The sequence below is a fragment of the Miscanthus floridulus genome, chromosome 1 (assembly GCF_019320115.1).
Source record: "Miscanthus floridulus cultivar M001 chromosome 1, ASM1932011v1, whole genome shotgun sequence".
NCBI lineage: Eukaryota > Viridiplantae > Streptophyta > Magnoliopsida > Poales > Poaceae > Miscanthus > Miscanthus floridulus.
In genome coordinates this window covers 55,172,052-55,190,297 of record NC_089580.1, presented here as the reverse complement: position 1 = coordinate 55,190,297, position 18,246 = coordinate 55,172,052, and the positions used below count along the sequence as shown (strand labels likewise).

Sequence of the window (18,246 nt, the reverse complement as noted above, 5' to 3'; positions counted from 1 at the left end):
GTTCAGATGCTAAAAGTAAATGGTTTTAACAGCTAGGGTATTACTGCCAGACGATTTTGTAGTTAAGAGTTAAAATTAGACGAACCCTATAATTGAGGACAAAGTGAACTTAATCCTATAGTTTATAACGACACACACTTAAGAGGCTCAAACCGCTCAAACCGGTTGCACCCACCCACATCTGCACCCACTCCGAAGCCAGGAGCCGTAGAAAAGCCAGCCCGCAGACGGAGAGATCCCCGTGCCAGCCCCGCCCCAGCGTAGCAACGCGCGCCCGCCCCCGCCCGCCCCCACCTCGCCGCCTCTCCACGCGACCCGCTCGACGCTGCCTGCCGCCGCAGCCCAAATGCCCGCCCAGAAGCGCCCGCCCCCGCCACCCTCGCCCTCCCCCTCCGCGGCCGCGGGCGCCGGCTCGCCCCCTCCCGCGTCTCCGCCGCCGCCGCCGACGGCCGAGCCCGCGGAGAAGAAGCCCAAGCTGGAGGAGAACGGCAGCGCCGTCGCCGGCGCCGGCGCCGGCGCCGAAGCCAACGGCAACGCCAACGGTGAGCGCTCGTTCGTTCGCCCGCCCTGCCGCCCCTCCCTCCCACGTCGACGGCGCTCTTCTCCTCGATCTCCACGCGCTGATGCTTGGTTTATTTCCTCTTCCGCCCACGTTGTTTGGCCTTGCTCGCAGATTCCGGCGCGAAGGCAGCGGCGGCGGCGGCGGCGGAGTCGTCGGAGTCTGAGTCGGAGGACGCGGACGCCGCAAAACAGGAGTACGTCGGACGCTCGCCAACCGTCCCGTTGCTTGCTTGCTTTACCGCTTTCCTTTCCCCGTCGTCGTGGTTTCCTTCCTGATGCGTGTGCTCCAGATGCGGCACCGCTAAGCGGCTTTGATCAGCTCTCGTGCCTAGGCCGAGCCCGTGGGTCTTTTCCTAGTTGACCATGGCTGGCTGCGGATTTCTGGGGGCTGTATGCGGGAAGGGAGGCGGCGAGCCATGGATGTTGCGTGCTTTGCCCTATTTTCTACTTGTAAGAAGCAGTATCTCTGTGATTTCCGTTGGTAGCAAGCAACACAAGTTGTGCAGATGCAAGCGCTAGCTGTGGTCATCGTCATCATCTGATTCAGAATTCTTATATCTTATTATTAATAGAGCCAGGATGCCTAATAAGAGGGTAATGAAGTTTGAGGCAGTCGTGAACAGTGCTAAAGTTTCCAATCGTACAGTCCAGTGCGGGTTAGGGATGACACTGCAGATCTTTCCATGCATATACAATCAGAAATGAAGTGGCTTAATTGGTGGTTAGATATTGATCATGTTCCTTATTTAAGAAAACCTGTTGACCCTGCCTCTCTCCAGCAACAAGTTTCAGCTCACACATCATAATGCCCTTTATTTCATCGCTACAGTGAAACTGAACATGGAGGTGTAGCTTTCAATGTGTACTTCATCATCCATTTATTTACTGCTTAATAATTAAGGATGCTATGCTAGTTGTAATATCTGAGCTCCATCCACCTATTAATTGAAACATACATTATGAACTTGGCAGCCTATTCAGAATTGGTAGGCTGAAGCTTTTGGCATACTGGTAGAACCCACCACCCCTAATTAATTAGAGCTTTGAACTAAAGTGTTTTTAAATGCATACATCTTTAGTCTAATTGCTGATATGCATACTGATGTACTGTAGTTGCTGCTAATGCATATAGATTTGGTACACAGATTGATTATGATAAGAGTATAGATCACATGGCTATTTCTGCCTAGTAGTGAAAAGATATATCAATAAACTTCTATAACTTAGATGTTAATTATTCTGGCAAAAGATAGTGATGAGGTAAGTGAACATTAGCCTTTTATTTTGTACTCTCGTTTCTCTGTGTTAGTGACGAGTAATGCTCTATGCATGTCTGTTATGGTATATGTGTCTGGCTGTTGCCTTATTTTGATGTCACACGACCAAATGCAGAGGACAAAAGCAAATGAAAGCCAAGTTTGCTTATTAGTTTGTAACATTCATCTTCAACTCAGCATTGGATTGTCATTATGTAGCCAGGACATGGCCTAGGCCTGAATTTTCTTGTCAGCAATATCATAGTGCAAGCTGCCTACCTAGGATTTAGATGGATCATTCCCAGAAAAATGAAAACAAGGTTAACTTTTCGATTTTGACATGTAATTGGGGCTGAGCTTGAGCAATGTTGTTTGCCTTTGGACTTTAGACGGCAGATTTTACAATGTGTTTGCCTAGGATATTCAGCCTGTTCGCTTGTTGGTTTCAGCTAGGGCTTATCAGCCATGGTACAGTGTTTTTCTCTCACAACAAACCAACACCAGCCGGGCTTATCAACCCAGAAACCAACCAGCGAACAGGCTGATTAGCTTCTCATAATTTCTAGCAAGTTGATGAACTATTTGTTTGCCTCAGTCATTTTCACATGCATCAACTGAAACGGCAGGCACATGCAGTGTTTCAGGATACATTATTAGTCCTGAACATACAGCGAAAGGGCCTCTACCTGAGTTGGTTAGGTGGCTTGAGTACCACTTCAGGTTTGACTCCCCGTGGGAGTGAATTTTAAAGCTGGGGTTAAAAAAATACCCTCATCTCTCCCATGCCAAAGCACAGGTCTAAGGTCTGGCCCTGGTCGTGGTCGCTCTCACATGGGCTACGGTGCCGTTGTTTATGGGTGGGGAAGGGGTTCGGGGGTTTTCTCGACCTGCGTGAGAAGGTTTTCTTCTTAATGCAATGCCCAGGGGTTGTCCTACCCCCCCGTAGGTCGAGTTTTTTTAGTCCTGAACATACAACTCCTTTGTAAGCTCTGACTATTTCTCAAATTACACCTTCAGGCTTCAGCACCACCTTGTGTAGCATACATGATCTATACTAGAGTCATCTAGTGCTTCACCTCATTTTTTTATGATTCTTATAATTTTATTACAGGATGTTCATTTCTCTTGCTTTCCCACCCATTTTAAAGAGATTGACACTTGCACTGACACCTGCAGGTTTGTACCAGTAAAATTGCTGGATGTACGCAAAGAAGTGCAGTGTCCCATATGCTTAGGTACCTACACTAACGCAGACAAACCTGTAATCTTTTGTATTGCACAAAAGAAGCTGCCATTTCTATATGGTTAGATTATTCATATACTGTACATTGCAAACACATAATGTTGACATTTCAGTATTTTGAAACCCACCTATACTTTCAGTTGGAGAGAATCCTTGTTACAAAGATAAGTATTTTCTTGGACATGCCATATATTAGGAGCTAGAGCCAATGGATGGTACATATTTTAGTCATGCTTAACTAAAACTAACTTTCTTCATTCCAGCAGTAAATAATGGTTTCTGTGAAGCTTTTGGTTTTCCATTTTTACTTTTGTAGCTTTTTTTAGCCAATATGTTTTTAACAGAAAGATGTTGCTTGCAGATATAACTCCTTGTCAATTTCATTCTTGGTGTCATACAAAAACTCTATTAACATGTTACATAACTGAATATCAACTTTAATTTACTGATTGTGGAACCATCTTATGCTGCTAGGCATCATCCGGAAGACTAGAACAGTTATGGAATGCCTACACCGGTTCTGTAGGGAATGCATTGACAAATCCATGCGACTTGGGTAATATATCACTACTTTATGGCATTGCTGTTGTGTTGCTTTGGCTTCTGAGTCAAGACTTACAGTTCTCTTCTTTTGTTCTATATTGTAACATGCATCCCTGCATGTTTCTTTGCATGTACACCAGACATTTTGTCAGCCCATGTTGAGTAGCACAGTATTGTTACTAACATATCCCTTTGCTATAAAGGAACAACGAGTGCCCAGCGTGCCGCACACACTGTGCGAGTCGGCGTTCTTTGAGAGATGATCCGAACTACGATGCCTTGATTGCAGCTCTATATCCAGATATTGACAAATATGAAGAAGAGGTATTGTACTTGGTATTTGTTTATTCATATTAAGAGATTGATCCTAAGAAATGTTTATGCATTGTCCCATGTCCAGGAGCTAGCGTTCAACGAAGAGGAGAATGACCGCAATAAGCAGGTTCTTTTCTTTTTCTGTTTTGCTGATATCAGTTTTATATCCACGTTCATGCGCATCTGTTGTGGTGTTCCGCATCAAATATTCCCTATCAATTTTGACTTAGATCTCTGAACCTGTGTTACAAATATGATTCCCCTCTGAACCTGTGTTACAAAAATGGTGTGATATGATTCCCTGCTACTTCTCGTAGTCGTAGGATAGTTTTGTCCCATGTGGACCTCCCTGCATTAGCATTTTCTGGATGGGTAGTAGGAAAAATCCCAGCTAAATTTCATTTCTAAGGAATCAAATTTGGTCAACTCTGTTACCCGTTTTCTGCTCGTTTCAAAAGAAAATGTTTTAACGTGTCCAAGCATCAATAGACAGGTGCCCTGGCTAAATTTCATTTCTAAGGAATCAAATTTTTGAACTAAGTTGACATCGTAGCATTGAGCAGGTTGTTTGGTCCAACTGCACTTATTGCAGAAGGATAATAATAAGTTAATGACAGAGAACTTCATAAAGTTCTTTGAAAGTAAAGAGAACTTCATAAAGGAACAAAAATGAAATAGAACAACTATTTTCATGTTAACTTTGTTAGTGCAGAACTTCATTATATTATTTGGAACTGTAAACTGTAAAGCCTGCTCTTTGTTCCAATGAATGGAAACTTATGTCAACCACATGAATAGTGGAGTCATGAAACTGCCAACTATGTCCTACCCTGTCAACAAAGTGCAGATAAGAATATTTAGAAGCCTTTTTCTTCAAGAACCCAGGAACATTGTTTTGATGTCTGTGCATATGCAAATGCTCTTGTATTCAAGTCTAACACCTATAAAGACCCGAACTAATGATTGACATATTTGTGTGCATCTGCCATTTTGTTTCCTCTCTTATTTTTACATTGAACTCAAGTTCATTTTCCTGATTAATGTACATGTGAAGATTCAAGCATCCATTGCTGAGGCTTTTCGGAAACAATCAGAAGTTATTGGGCGGAAGTCTACCGCCAAAGCTACTGCTGCTGCATTTGTAAGAAGATCACGCCGTAACATTCGGCCTAATGGGCAGAATACCTATTTTCGTGGCCGAGGTAGAGCCAGTTCCGATGATGTTGCTCTGGCCTGTTCTGAAGATGAAGAGGATGGAAACGGTGAAAACTGTAACAAAGAGTCCTCATCTGCTGAGGAGAGTTCCCCAGAGAAAAAGCAGAAACGACTGCCAAAATGGCCAACACCACGTTCTTCACCTGCCCGAGGAGCATGCAATGACGAGTCCGCTTCTGATGAAAAGGATGATGTAGGAATCTCCAGGGAAAATTTTAGCACATCTCCTCTACGAGCATGGGGAAAGAATGGCACTCGCAGTCAGACTCGCCACAGTAGCTTCAGTGGTTCAAATGGTAGGATGGTCAAGGGTGGGCGCATGATCAAGTTGGTTGAGTGCCTGCGAAATTCTGACGACAATGACAGCGAGGTGAACATAAAAATGCTCGTAATATTATGTTTCCTTATTCATTGCAGTGTTGCATTAGTTGCTGACTTTATTTGACAGCGTGACGTACATCTTTGTCTGCTTCCACTTGATGGACAAACGGCACCAAATCTGGAGAAGTCATATCTGTGCTGCGGCCCAACTCTCTCCATCAAACAACTTTGTCAGGTCAGTACTTATTGAAACACTTGTGTCCATTGTCAGAAATCAGAACTTACAGACGGATATCTTTGTGTAGTTTGTCGCCAGTCAGACATCACACAAAGATGAAGAAGTTGAGATGTATGCGCTGAAGCCTTCTTATAGCAATCCTGTCAGCACTAATCCATCTGGTCTTGACAAAGCAAGGCTCGCAGGGGAGGAACGCCTTTCAGACTTGCGCTCCTCGTTCACATTTCCTAATGGGGTTCTGGTGAGATCAAACACTTTGATTATCTGAATAACCTCGTTCACATTTCTTCTAAATGTTTTGCTCTTCATTTCAGGAGCTGGTGTATGCCATAAAAGTGGCGAACTAGATGTTGAATAAAGGCCAGTTAGTTCAAATGGAAGTATTTTGTTTGTACATATCTTCATCGTGATCCCTTGATGAAATGACAGGTTTGTGCTCTTGTATACAACTGAGAAGGAACAAAAACCTTGGGGGAGACCAATTGGTGTATAATTAGCATGTGAGATGTGAGATAATTGTGTGTAGGTCTGTCAACCAGTAGTTTCAAGAGTCAGATTGGCTTCTACAGTTCACCTCGCTGTCAACCCAAAATTCGGTCTGCACTGCCAGTATTCGGGGAGTTTCTCGGTTGGGTGAAGGCTGAGTTCTTTCCTCGTCTGGTTAAGTTCTTCTGTTCACCAGTTTCAGCTTTTGGAATTCATCCGTTCATATTCTTCAGACGGCAGCCAGCCCGTGCTGCGAACGACTTCCCAGCTATATGTAACAGAAATCTCATTAAAAAAAGATATGTAACAGAAATTACTTTTTGGTCGTTTCTTTGTATGACAAAAGGACAAAGTCGTATTTAACCTTGAGATGATTATACCAGAGCGTTACTGTTTTATTATGTCTGTACTTACTACAAGGCACTTGCGTGAGGTGGAAATGTATTGGTCCTTTGCGTATTTAACCTTGAGATGGTTATACCAGAGCGTTACTGTTTTATTATTGTTCCTTCAAATAAAACAAAATGAAGACTTGCGGCCCCACAAACACTGGTTAGCTGGAGGGGGAGAGTCAACAACTCTGGAAAACAGTATGCTGCTACGCCCTTGAGAAACTGACGTTGCACCGTTTAAAACCGAGATGCTGGACGTTGAAGTGAATGTGTGATAAACAAGCTGCCATGGTAGCATGGTGTATATCCATATCCATAGCAATCATGTACTCCTTCTGTTTCAAATTATAAGTCGTTTTGATTTTTTCTTTTCTTATTTTGATATGTTTCTAGACATATTATTATATCTAGATGCATAACAATAGATGTACCAAAAAAAAGTCAAAGTGACTTATTGTTTGGAACAGAGGAAGTATTCACCAACTACACTATCCGAGTCCAACGAAACCCTCATCAACAGACCTCCAGAAAACAAATGAACCACTAGCAGTCTAGTGCGAGCCTAGTTGTTTTATAGCGCACTCCACTATGTGGTGTTTACTCTGCAATAGGTCATACACAAAGTGCTGCTGCTGACAGTGCCATCCTATCAACGGTTTACTCCCACGGGTAAAATCCTTCATCGTTGGAGACCAGAGAATTCAGATGGTTGACATGATCATCGCATCATTCTCCCTTGTCCTTGGTGGGCATAGACCTCCAGATCCCAGCCAAAATGCTACCGTAGACCGAGTGGCAGATGCTCGAAACAGCACATGGAACAGCCGTGAGAGGGTTGCCGAAATGCTTGGTTGCAAGGACAAGGCCCAACACTGAGTTCTGCAAAGAAAGGAAATTCATTGAAATGTACAGCCGATTATACAATTGGAAGGCCATAAACTGATGGCGGTGTCGTAGATCCTTGGAAACATGAGAAAAAAAAGGGGAAGAACTTGGTTCACCAAGAGATCAAGAGTTGCTTAAATAGAACGAGATAAAAACTTTCAAATAATCTTTATCTTAGATAACATGATGATACAATATTTCTACATCAGTTACCTGCATGCCAACCTCAATAGAGATTGTTCTTGCTGAAGAGATATCAATGCCAAGTAATCTTGAAAGAACATAGCCGAAGAAAAAGCCAGATGCATGCAAGCAACCAACAAATAAAACCACTTGCGACCCAGATGCCAGGATTGCTGAAGCATTCTGTGCAATAGCATTGCCACATAGAACGGCTACTGTTGCTACAGCAATGAAGGGCATCAACGGGGACACTAATTGAACCAGACCATTGCAATACTGATTAAGTAGAGCACCCAAAAGGACAGGTGCGAGGACAACCTGTAAAAGATATATCAACATTAGCCAGGGGTCAAGAAATTAGATGTCAGGCAGACCAAATTTGAAATTTGCAGCACCTGAGATGTGGACACAAACAGTCCCATTGGATCTACTGCAACATATTGCCCAGCAAGTTTGGATGTCAGGAGAGGGGTCATGAACTGCATCAGGGAGCAACATGTGAATAAAAAGCAAAAGATAACAGCTAAGTTGAGGATTGGAGATGTGAGAGTAGCACATTACCGCTGCAGCGAAAGTGCTTGCTGCTGTCATCAGGACTGAAAGAGCAACATTTGCCTGCAATTTGAATATTAATTTATCTAAGTCTCTTTACTTTTTCAATACACTTCCCTATTCCTGAAATTTTGATTATTTGCCTCCATTGAATTTGAATTAGATGCAAATGCACTAACTTATTTCAAGTTAATTTTCAATACTAGTCAGTTATATCCACTGAAGAAGTCAAGATATTCATCACCTTGACATTCATTAATAATCACTTAAAATATATCATTCTGCCAACATTTCATGAATTGTCACCAACCAGAAGATTATTGTTTTAAGTTTTAACAAGGCTTGTGATGCCATTTATTCTTGGCATGACACTTTATTTTTTTCATTACCTTGCTAAATAGGTCACAATGTTGCTCGCTGTGCCTGCAGATACATTTTCCTTCTCAGTTCAAGTGCCAGTAGCCAATCTATAGAAAAAAAGGAAAGGAAGTGCATACACACCTCCAGGGCAACAGGCCACTAAAATTAGTCCAGCAGCATAATGGGATGGCAATTTCAACAGCTTGCTCACAAAAAATCCTGACAGTGGCATCACCTGTACATAAATCACTCACTCTGGATTTTTGTTGCACATGAAGGGAAAAACATAAAATACATATCCATGTCATCACCGATTAAACATGCTTATAAACAGAAGATGCGCTAGGGACGACTCTGCAGTTTTTTTTTGAGCCACAAATACAGCAGGGGAAGCCCCCACTGTTGGTATATAAATTCAAATAAATAAACTGTACAGAGAGAAAGGGAGATAAGCAAAGGACTACAGTCTACAGGCTGTACAACTGTACAGAAAGAGAGGGAGAGAAGAGAACAGCAAGAGGGAGTCAGCCTTGGAGTCCTAAAGAGGACAGAAAGGTTGCTCTTTTAGAATCACAAAGTCTATGGGCCTGCAATCTAGCTTCCTCCACAAAATTTTGCTTCCAAGAAACAAGGGAAGGACGTCCTCGGTCAAAGATAAAATTGTTTCTTTGTTTCCATATCTGCCAGGCTCCAATGATGAAGATTTCCATGAAGAAAGTGCTCGAGAACTGCTGCTTAGCTTGGGTTATCATTTGAAAGAAATCTGCACCAAGATTCCAATGTATGTCAAGTTGCTGCCAAGCAGCTTTGGCTGAATGGACAACCGAAGAAGAGATGAAAGGCTGTTTCTTCCATGTTTCTATTGCAGAGGCACACAGTTGTAGTTGTCCCCTTCTAATTTCAGCTTCTTTCTCTTAAGGATGTTCCTTGTGATCAGTCTATCCATTAGAAGTAACCAAGTGAAGACTCTAAGTTTATTACAGCATTTGGAGTCCCAAATCCAAATGAAGGGCTTAGGAGGTTGGATATTTTTGTAGGGAAGGTTGTAGAGCTTAGAAGAACTGTATGTATTATTTCCCCAGATGTACTGCCAGGTGTCTTTATCTTCTTGCTGAACCTGAATGGTTTGTAAATAATCTTGGAGACTTTGATACTCATGATAAGCTTGTTCAGAGAGGGGCAGGTGGAACTGAATTTCCAAAGTATTACTTGTCAGGAACTGAGCAACTGAGATGTTCTTGTTTTTTGCAAAGGTATAAAGCCTTGGATACTTGGTCTGCATACTATTGTCATTCCAGAGGTCAAGCCAGAAGAGGACAGTTGATCCATCACCCACCTTGCATTTAGCAATTCCACGAAACATATCACAAAGTTGCAAAACATCCCTCCACCAGAAAGAGCCTTTGTCAGAAGTGACATGGCTGCAGTTGTAGTAACAGTCTCATATATAATGAAGATGTAAGCAGTATGGTTTAATATTTTATATGGTTTTTCATCCACTTAAAACAACAATAATTATGATATTTTTAGTGTTTAGATAATTGCCAAAAAGTTTTTTCAGGATGCAGTAATGACTCAACCATGATGTCATATGTGGGGACCTGGGTGAGGCTCCAACTCGTTGAAACTTCCGCATAGTTCATGCCACAAGGAAAGTTTTTTCTTTTCTTTTTTGGTCTCTGTTATGCAATTCACTATAACTTATTTTAGGTTTTGCGAATTGTTCCCAGTATTGGGAACAATCAAAACAACCATGTTTCTTATACCAGATGTTGTGGAGTAGGTTTGTTGAACCGGCAGGCGTGGAAACTAGATATGTAGGTAACATGATCAACTCTACAGTGTGTTTGGTTTGTTGGATTGACTGGTCCAGAACCCCAACCGTGCAGGACATCTTCGGACGTTTTTCTTTGGGGTTGGTCCCCACAAAAGGCTCGCTGGTTGGCTTCAAATGGACGGGTCCATGATGGACACACGGAACCATGGATGCAAACCAAACAAAGTTACTAGGACTGGATGGTTCGATGGATCACCTGGTGACTCAATCCAAATACGCCACTAGTGAAGGGCTACATTAGCACTACAACATGGACTATGTACTGTAGCATACTATCTGACTAACTTCATTTGATTCCCTCTCTTCTAATCTGCTAGCCTCAATGATCAGGATTCAATCTTCACCATACCAAGTCACCAACTCATGTAGTCATGTGAGTTGAAAAAAGTCATGTAGTCATGTTGACCTCTAATGGAGCCTGCGACAAGGAAAACTCTAATCCTAACTACCAAATATACTAACATTATGCATCAATAGCGTAAATGTATGTGTATTTTGAACTCAGAGAATATGATTACAAGGATTCAGACATATGAAGAACAAAAAAAGGGGGGAACTGACCGTGTATTGCAGTATAAATCCAGCAGCTAACTTCCCTCGGCATCAATAATGCGGTTTTGAGGTCATCCAAAGTCAATGTCATTCCCATTCCTGTAGGTATAAATTATATATCAATTACCCAACTATAAATACAACGGTCCCCAAATGAAACCAGGGGTGAATAATATGTCCAGGTCCAGACACACGAAAGTAAACACTCCTCAGTTTGCACATATAAACTGACAACAGACGTGAGTAGGTTATGTTAATCGTAGCTACAGCAATTTGGTTTAATCCATGAACTGCAGAGTGCTCGAGAATTTGGTCCTGCTTCCTCCATCGTAATGGCACAGTAAAGAGAACATCTTATATAGAAACTAGAAAGCCAAAAACTCGTATCAAAGTGAGAATATGCAAAAGATGCCATATTGTACTAGAGTACTGAAATTGTACGGTTCTTTTTTAAATCTTCATCTTCTTTTCTCCTAATCACTTGTCTGTCCTTTTTCATTTCGGGATATACTTTCCTGGTATCAGCTTGTGCATTTAGTCAGCGATCTCATTGCTAGCAGCTGTTCTAATATCGTATAGAGGACATCAACAGAGCTAATAACCCCACAGGGGAAGTAGAGTTTGAGTCCACTTGGAAGAAGTGGCAGGAGACAGCACCATGAGGGGTAGAACAAGTACTAGCGGGGGAACGGAACTACGGAAGGGAAGGAAGGCGCCAACCGAGCATTGTGAAGGAGAGGCCGAGCATCTGCGCGGTGGGCCCGACCCAGAGGAAGGCCGGCGGCCTCCACAGAGCGAGCGCGCAGGCCGACGCCACCCACACCGGGAACCCCAGCGACAGAGCCTCCCCAATGCGCACCATCGCGCCACGCACGCCACCATCGCCGCCTGGAACTTGGGAGGGCGCTGCATCGGCATCGGCAGCTGCCGCGCGGCACCCGGTCTTTGACGGAATGCCGCGGAGCGGGGCCGCGGGGCGAAGGCGGAGGCAAGGCGAGGCGCGGTGGGGTGGACGTAGCCTTGAGGCGCCTGTGGGGAGTAAGGAGGATACGACGGGGGACGGTTACCGCGGCGGCAGGAGCCGGCGGCGAGGGGCTGAGGAGAAGCATGCCGAAGGACGGAGAGCGGGGAATGGAACTGAACGGCCGTTGACTTCTGATGACTGGGCAGAGTGAGAGCTGAGAAGTGGGGTGTTGTACGTAGATCAGGGGCTTAACTCATTTTTAGCTTTATTAATGGTCCGTCAACCGTGAAAAAATTAATATGAGCTACGAAAAAGCTGCTATGAGCTATAATTTGTGGTTAGAGAGTGTTTGGCGAAAACACTTTTTCCCTCTGTTTTTCTTGAAATAATTGTGAAATAACTCTCTATCTATAGCATTTCGAAAAACGGAGGGTTAAAAGCAGGATCAAGGTGTGTTATTTATGAAAAAGTAGATTCATATTTCATCTGTTTGGTTAGCTTTACGTTTTTTAATAGCAAAAGCACTCTTCACAAGCTCAACTAAACATAACCTAAGTTATTGGATTCAATATCACTCTAGGCCTTTTATCGCCGTTCTTTTCTTTCAACATAGGTTACCTGTTATTGGGCTCAACCTCACCACTTTGGGGCGGATACTAATATTCTATAGCATCCTTCCTCTATGAGAGCGAGGACGTCCAGTTAAAAAGATCCATCGTAATATTATTTTCTCCATTTCCACTTAAGAATCTTCAATGATTTCAGCAACCTAGCAGGTTTACAATGCTTAGCCGTCACTTTCTGACAATATCACATTATAGTCTTTTATCTATTTTCACAAAAAAAAGCTGTTTCAAATCTCGATATATCTTATACCCTGTTTGGAACAACTTTTCTAGACCTCCCTTGGAATCAAAGCTACACTTCTTCCACAACGAACTTTTATAAGAATCACGCGGAGAAAAAGCTTAGCGTTTGGTATGGCAGATTCTAGGGGGAGAAAGAACTCGACATGCTCGAGCTCTGACGAGGACGCAGAGAAAGAGGAGGGGCTCGATGAGGAGGATGTTGCGTAGGCCCATATGATGTCACACTGTAGTGCCGGCTTCACTGGATTCAGGTGCCACCACCAGCCTCGTCTCGCGGACATCACCCACCACAGTATCGTCGCCGGAGGCGGACATCACCCACCATATCGTCGTCGCTGGAGGCAGATCTGTCGGGTTCGACTGCTTTTGCCTCCAGTGGCAGGGGGGGGGGAGGGGGAGGGAGGCGGAGGATAGGACTCAAGGTGATCAGACATAGTGCCGAGCGAGGGGAGGAGGAGATGGGGGCTCTAGCGAGTGGAGGCAGACGCTGGGCTCGAAGCGATTTCGTGTTTATGTTGAAACGTAGCGGTGATAGAAACAGCGGGCAAAATATGCCACTGGAGAATCACAACGTTTGGCACCCTTGGACTTCTTTTTGCCAGGAAGCCGTCTAGAAGTGGTCCCAACCACGACCTTAGTCTCACCTAGATGCACCAAACGGCGAGTTTCCTTAAAATCCATTTTCACTCAGCATTCTGGGCATTCTTCAAGTCATAGTCTGATGGTAGCTAAAATCCATTTTTACCTCCGCATTCTGTAACACGCAAAGGTGGTCTCTGAAACAAGGGGGAATTCCTCGTGTGCCATTAAAAAAGATCGCAATGCCCTATGAGCCTCTTAAAAAATTCATCGGTCTTCAGCGCCACTGCTCCAACTTTTTTGTGCTCTTCATGCCATCACCGTCAGTTTGGGCACTAACGGTGTCAAGCTGCAGGTGTGAAAAGTCGAAAATACCCTTAAGTCTAAATATGTTATTAATTTTTTTAGCATCTTAACGACTTCAAATGAAAAAACTTAAAACAAAAAAGTTGTAGATCTCGTCGAGATCTATAATTTTTATATAAAAATTATCTTCATTTAATTCCGTAAAAAAAGAGATATGATTTGTTTTTTTACGGAATTAAATGAAGATAATTTTTATATGAAAATTATAGATCTCGACGAGATCTACAACTTTCTAGTTTTGAGTTTTTTCATTTGAAGTCGTTAAGATGCTCAAAAAAATTAATGACATATTTAGACTTAAGGGTATTTTTGACTTTTCACACCTACAGTTTTACACCATTAGTGCTCAAACTAACAGCAGTGGCATGGAGGACACAAAATAAATTAAGCAGTAACGCTAAAGACCGTTGAACTTTTTCAAAGATTCGCATAATATTACGATATTTTTTTAATGGCACGTAAGGAATCCCCCCACCCCGCACACACACCACCACACCACACAAACACACACGATAAGCAATAGTCAATTGACTAGTACTAATGCCACCACCCACTAGCTAGCCGATTTCGCTATCGAGGTAGGATGGCATAGCCGGATCTGATTGAATCCTCACATGGGTGCCCGATTGCGGTTACAAATGGCAAGTCACGGTCAGCACAAGCCCAACACGGCAGCCTGACGACGACGTGTCAACCATTTTTTAGTGATTAGTTAAGTTGAGTTAACGGGGTAACTTTTACCAAGGAGCCAAAATCGGGCCCCGTTACCCATCACGGTGCATTTTGTTCGCATTCCCCTGCCGCACAGAACATAGACCGATACAATACTACCGTGTCTGTATGGCGCGTGTATGTGTTTAGGCTAAGCAGCGAAAGAACGGATCCTTGTCTGAGTAATTTTGTTGTTATCCATGTCTTCAGCGCTGGTTTACTAACTGATAATACTATTCATCAAGATTAGGAAAATTAAAATGCAAGAAACAGGCACGTAGAAGTACACTCATCCATTGCTCACCGGCAAAATATTTACAAGATGGAGAAAAGCTAGCACACACCCACACGTACCACACACACAGAGCTCCCTTCACTGGCCAAGCCGAGTCAGAGGAGCTACTCAGTACTCACTACTAGGAGTGACTGCATATCATTCTCACTCCATAACATGACATAACATATAGGACAAATTAAACGGCAAAGTGTTTCGTCCTGTTGGCTTGTCTTAAGATATACTTTTTTCGAGCTAACGAAAAATATTTTTCTCCACCGACAAATCTAACCGTCATGACTTATCAGCCATACAATCAGCGCATTTATCAGCAAAAGCAAAGCAGAAGTACTACAATAGAGCATGCATGCGACTTTTAGATAACCACAAGGACCAGCAAGCATGATGGCCTGACAGAGACCGCCGGGCCCTTCATCATCATCCACCATGTCCGATCTCATCAGTCCGATCTAACGGTGGTTGCTCCTGGTCTCGTCGCTGTACAGCCTGAAATGAAATACGTATTATACACATGACAACATTCTGTGCCACGATATTCGTTTGCTAAAAGTCCAAATGACACCATTGTTTAACTAGCTAGTAGTACTAGATAGTTTTCACAGGTTAAAATATTACTATATTAGAGAAACAATTCAAGAGGAGTTTATTTATGATAATTTTGGCCACCAGCGTGTGTGGCCTTATCCGTTCCAACAAACACTCGAACATAGCACTCGATCTATGTCACTGTCTCACTCTCCTCGGTCGTGCTTCTGGATTGGCATGCCATGTGAGCAAATATCATCATGTGGCGCGCTAAGTGGATCCAGTGTTGCTTTTGTTTAATATTTTTTGTGCTAACTTCACTAGTGCATATGTATCGTCTTGATTATAGATCTTTCTGGGTGCTTGGAACAGAAACTAATTAAAATCAACCATTCATTTAGTTAAACAAGACTCGGAGAGCAGGAGTGCAGTGGGAGCAGCACAGCAGCCAAGTCTGTGCTCGATTAGTTCGATGCTGGATCTTGCTGTTGAGCAGATCACGTAGCCACGTAGGTTCTTTTTTTTAAGCTATAACCATGCAAGTGAGAGATGGAGGGATGAGACGATGCATATATGCGGCTTACCAGTCGTAGACGGTGGGGGAGTTGGGCTGCGGGCGGTCGAAGAGGTTGGCGCCCATGCCCTTGGTGGCCAGGTTGCTCCCCGGGTGGAACACGCTGCGCCACACGTTGCCGGCGCCGCGCGGCGTCGTCGTCGACGACGACGGCGTCACCGGCGTCGTCGGGGTCGACGGCATCGACTGCGTCCGCTTGTAGCTCCCCGCGGCTCCGGCGTCCGCCGCGTCTTAATAATTTATTAGTAGTAAAAAAACGGCGGTCAGTACGTTCTGAGTCAGTGAGCGAACCGGGTAATAACTTGTGTAGTGGATTTAGTTTACTAGAGCACGCAGTATGCTTAATTTTAGACCAATCTTGATTATTTCTGACTCTCTGTTCCCGAACAACGTAAATAATGAGAGATTCATTTGCTTGCCGCTGGTATACCTTTGTCGATGACGAGCGGGCGGGCGGTGGTGGCCTTGCGGAGCTTCTCGAGGCCCGTCTCCGGTTGAGGCCCTGCCACCACGTCGTCCCACAGCTTGTCCAGCATCTTCGCTCGCCGCTTCTTTCTCTCGAACTCACTCACAGGATGGATGGATGGATCTAGAGCTCCGGCGAGAGCAGCGCGGCGTACAGGTGCAGCGAGCTGATGGGCCTCTCTTAAATCACGGAGGGGACGAGTGTCCCGACACCGGCCTGGTCAAGGTACCACGGGTCCACCGCCAAGGGCGCGATGGAAACCGGACAATGCGGTTGCGACCTGGCGTGGCCTCTGGATCTGGACTGCAAATTTCAGCTGGGGAGCGCGGTGAGCGGACCTCCCCAGCCTGCAATGACGCAGCAAAGTAGATAAGGATGGAGCCATTTTTTTTTTCCAATCAATCAAACAAAAACAAAAAGATGAAGCGGACTGGCGCCGGGTCCCGCATCTCCAATGGATGATATGCATCTGGCCACGCCAAAATATCCTATCCCCAGCAGCAGCCCAACCCGATCTTGGGCAGCGTGCGTTGGTTGGAAGGCCTTGTTTAGTTGCTATCTAAATTCTAAGTTTTTTCACTCTTTTTTCATCACATCAATTTTGAGCCACTTGTATGGAGTATTAAATGTAGGTAAAAAAAAACTAATTACACAGTTTAGTTGGAAATCACGAGATAAATTTTTTGAGCCTAGTTGGTCCACGAACAATATTTACCAAATAAGACGAAAATGATACTATTCATCCCCTACACCTCGCAGACCGCCACGCGTCCCTACCCTCGCTTTGGTGCTTGCACCCGCCTGCCTGCGACTGCGACTCCGCGAGCGCCAGGTGCCAGTCTGCCGGACCGCCAGGCTACAGATTCCTCCGGTCGCCGGACCGCTAGGTGCCAGTAAGCCGCTAGCCAGCCCGCTCTTGCCCGGCATCGGGCATCCTCCGTTGTCCGTTCCAGTTCCACGGTGTTGGCTGTTGGGCCTGCGGGTTTACCACCACTGTGTAACATCCTCCAGTAGATGAGATTAGTTGCACTTTTGGGCCCAGTGGCGCCTCTTCCAGACCAAACTACTCTTAGAAAAAGCCCACGCTTGTATCACATCCTCAGACGGCAAATAAGCCTTTTCTTATCCAAATAGCTTTTGTAATCTACTCCGTACTATCATTCTTGGAGATAAATTCTATGTACATCCGGACAAGAATACTAGTAGATTCCAACAAAAATCTACCACCCTTGAAAGTAATTGTTGGAATCTTATTACTTGAATAAGATTCAATTTCATATGATCCAAATGGGCCCTTGGCATAAACGTCTTCATCCTCACACAAACACATCCTTGTTAATCTCATGGCCTACTGCCTGGCGCCTGCACATGAATGCCATGAAAAAATGACAGAGAAAGCCAGCGAGAAAAGGCCACGTGAACTACTTTACCTTCCTTCTTTTCTATCTCTTCTTCTGAGACAGCAGTCTTTTGATACTGAATAAAAGTAAAATTTCACAAATGACACACCATCTGTCGTAAATCATTCTATCGGAAACACGATGGTGTTATGCAAAAAGTCCAATCCATGTCTAGATGAATGCCTAGCGGAATAAAAAAATATGACAGAACACAATTGTCACAATTTATTTACCTATTCAACATTGACATCCTAAACTCAATTGATTTACTTCTACACTTGTCCATTCCTTAGTTATTATTCTTAAAAACAGAAGAAATAAATTTCCACTTAGCTTGTCCACGAATCATCATCGAGTGTTTTGCTAATACCATACCTTGAACTGAATATCATCGTTAGGTACTATTCATGAACATTGTTGGATAAACCACTGCTAATTTATTGGGATTTTTCTTTGAAAATATCAATTTTAAGAAAATAGAATAGAATTGGGCTTTCCATATCAGAAATAGCAACCTTTGTTCTTTCCTTAGAAAAACAAGAAGAAAAACCGCATCAC

General features: G+C 43.8%; 2 protein-coding genes and 1 pseudogene across 3 annotated transcripts; 1 reads left to right on the top strand and 2 right to left on the bottom strand.

Moving 5' to 3' along the window:
• The first annotated feature begins 277 nt into the window (after window positions 1-277).
• Window positions 278-6,579, top strand: LOC136521233 (putative E3 ubiquitin-protein ligase RING1a). Of its 2 annotated transcripts, XR_010775525.1 has the most exons (11): window positions 278-542; window positions 674-755; window positions 2,994-3,052; window positions 3,535-3,616; window positions 3,807-3,927; window positions 4,004-4,045; window positions 4,973-5,503; window positions 5,582-5,689; window positions 5,760-5,933; window positions 6,007-6,121; window positions 6,219-6,579. XR_010775525.1 is itself a non-coding variant. In XM_066514963.1 (10 exons), the coding sequence occupies exons 1-10, from the start codon at window positions 347-349 to the stop codon at window positions 6,037-6,039; spliced, it is 1,428 nt and encodes a 475-aa protein (XP_066371060.1). In that variant the 5' UTR covers window positions 278-346; the 3' UTR covers window positions 6,040-6,579. The 2 variants fall into 2 exon arrangements, 1 of the variants encoding a protein (XP_066371060.1); XM_066514963.1 differs by having other exon boundaries at window positions 6,007-6,579.
• On the bottom strand, window positions 6,310-13,098 carry LOC136521334 (probable sodium/metabolite cotransporter BASS1, chloroplastic; annotated as a pseudogene).
• A 1,608-nt stretch (window positions 13,099-14,706) lies between these two features.
• On the bottom strand, window positions 14,707-16,445 carry LOC136484286 (dormancy-associated protein 1-like). Its single transcript, XM_066481537.1, has 3 exons — window positions 16,253-16,445; window positions 15,833-16,052; window positions 14,707-15,209 (listed from the first exon to the last, which is right to left on the bottom strand). The coding sequence occupies exons 1-3, from the start codon at window positions 16,356-16,358 to the stop codon at window positions 15,173-15,175; spliced, it is 363 nt and encodes a 120-aa protein (XP_066337634.1). The 5' UTR covers window positions 16,359-16,445; the 3' UTR covers window positions 14,707-15,172.
• Between the last annotated feature and the right edge of the window lie 1,801 nt (window positions 16,446-18,246).

Bases quoted from the DNA above. Each gene is read 5' to 3' on its own strand.
- LOC136484286 (XM_066481537.1), bottom strand. From the start codon at position 16,358: ATGCTGGACAAGCTGTGGGACGACGTGGTGGCAGGGCCTCAACCGGAG. The intron at 16,053-16,252 runs GTATACCAGCGG...TAAATTATTAAG, and splicing joins CCCGCTCGTCATCGACAAAG to ACGCGGCGGACGCCGGAGCC. The intron at 15,210-15,832 runs GTAAGCCGCATA...ATTTCATTTCAG, and splicing joins TCCCCCACCGTCTACGACTG to GCTGTACAGCGACGAGACCA.
- LOC136521233 (XM_066514963.1), top strand. From the start codon at position 347: ATGCCCGCCCAGAAGCGCCCGCCCCCGCCACCCTCGCCCTCCCCCTCC. The intron at 3,928-4,003 runs GTATTGTACTTG...TCCCATGTCCAG, and splicing joins TTGACAAATATGAAGAAGAG to GAGCTAGCGTTCAACGAAGA. The intron at 5,504-5,581 runs GTGAACATAAAA...TTTATTTGACAG, and splicing joins CTGACGACAATGACAGCGAG to CGTGACGTACATCTTTGTCT.